This window comes from Haplochromis burtoni, unplaced genomic scaffold (assembly GCF_018398535.1).
Source record: "Haplochromis burtoni strain Fernald_Lab_line unplaced genomic scaffold, NCSU_Asbu1 Contig_57, whole genome shotgun sequence".
Taxonomy (NCBI): domain Eukaryota; kingdom Metazoa; phylum Chordata; class Actinopteri; order Cichliformes; family Cichlidae; genus Haplochromis; species Haplochromis burtoni.
The window spans coordinates 1,569,737-1,570,867 of record NW_024582418.1 but is presented as its reverse complement, the minus strand read 5'-3'; the positions used below and the strand labels follow the sequence as shown (position 1 = coordinate 1,570,867).

The window sequence follows — 1,131 nt, the reverse complement described above, 5'->3', positions numbered from 1 at the left end:
TAGATAGATAGATAGATAGATAGATAGATAGATAGATTTGAATTACTCATATTAACACTTTAAACTGTCAGGATTATTTTTCAGTGTCCACAAACACCTAACCGTAGCAACTTACCCGGCCAGCAAATCTTCATTAGTTCTATAATGAACATTTTTTTCCTCCAAATTATCCCATTACGTCTGACATAAACAACCAAAAGTGTCGCCTCTCATTGGCTGGCCGCAGGGTCACGTGGCCCGAGCGGCCGTCCGTCTATTTGACAGCCGCAGGATGGCTTCATGCCAGAGGGGGGAAAAGAGACAGAGAGAGGGGAGAGAAAGAAAAATTAGTATTCTCCTACCAGCCTCACTATAAATCAATCATGGAGTCCTACGTGGTGAGCTGTAAATATGCTGAGCCGCAGTTCCCGCCATGTGAAGAAGATTACAGTAATTTTAATGAACAAGGGGGGTATTACAACAACCCCGAGGACAGTGGCAGTTATGGAGGGGGCTATATGTCCATGCAGCCCCCTCCGCCTCCTTATACACAACAACAAACCGGTTATCAACACTCTTTGCAGGGGCATCGCCGGCAAGATGGAGAGGACCCCTCGCAGCATCAAGATGCAACCTACCCGGTCTACAGAGAGACGGACGGGCCCGTGAAGGAGAGGTTTCCCGTGGGTGACCTGCAGTGCCAGGCCTGGATGACCTGCGCAAAGCCCGCTCAGGTGCAGAGGAAAACGGCCTGCCAGGGCAAAGACAAGCCGCCCATTGTTGTCTACCCGTGGATGAAGAAAGTGCACATCGCTCATGGTAGGGTAGCCTGAACGTTTTAATCAGTCGATCTTCACTCCCCATTTCATTTCTCCATAACATTGGTGTATTTCTCATGTTAATGTTTTTTATCTTTCTTTCTTTCTTTCTTTCTTTCTTTCTTTCTTTCTTTCTTTCTTTCTTTCTTTCTTTCTTTCTTTCTTTCTTTCTTTCTTTCTTTGTATAGTGTTTTGTCCATTTGTGAGCATCGCTTTTTGTTGTCGAGTTATTTACGATCTTAGTGAGAGTCAGCGAGAATTACAACCCCTATAAAGTTTTATGACCCTGCCCTGCTACAGCTTGTTTGTGTGTATGTGTGTGTGTGTGTGTGTG

General features: G+C 45.3%; 1 protein-coding gene and 1 long non-coding RNA gene across 2 annotated transcripts in view; one reads left to right on the top strand and one right to left on the bottom strand.

Annotated features, from left to right (window-relative positions):
* Positions 1 to 1,131, bottom strand: part of LOC102289667 — a 7,348-nt gene continuing 6,217 nt past the window's right edge. Inside the window, exon 3 of the long non-coding RNA XR_315812.3 lies at positions 1 to 275. This is a non-coding gene — a long non-coding RNA (uncharacterized LOC102289667). The remainder of the gene's footprint in view (positions 276 to 1,131) is intronic.
* The window catches only part of LOC102289369 (homeobox protein Hox-D4b), a 2,624-nt gene continuing 1,716 nt past the window's right edge, over positions 224 to 1,131 (top strand). The window contains exon 1 of the mRNA XM_005922461.3: positions 224 to 798. Within this exon, the coding sequence (XP_005922523.1) occupies positions 363 to 798 (436 nt within the window). The 5' untranslated portion in view covers positions 224 to 362. The remainder of the gene's footprint in view (positions 799 to 1,131) is intronic.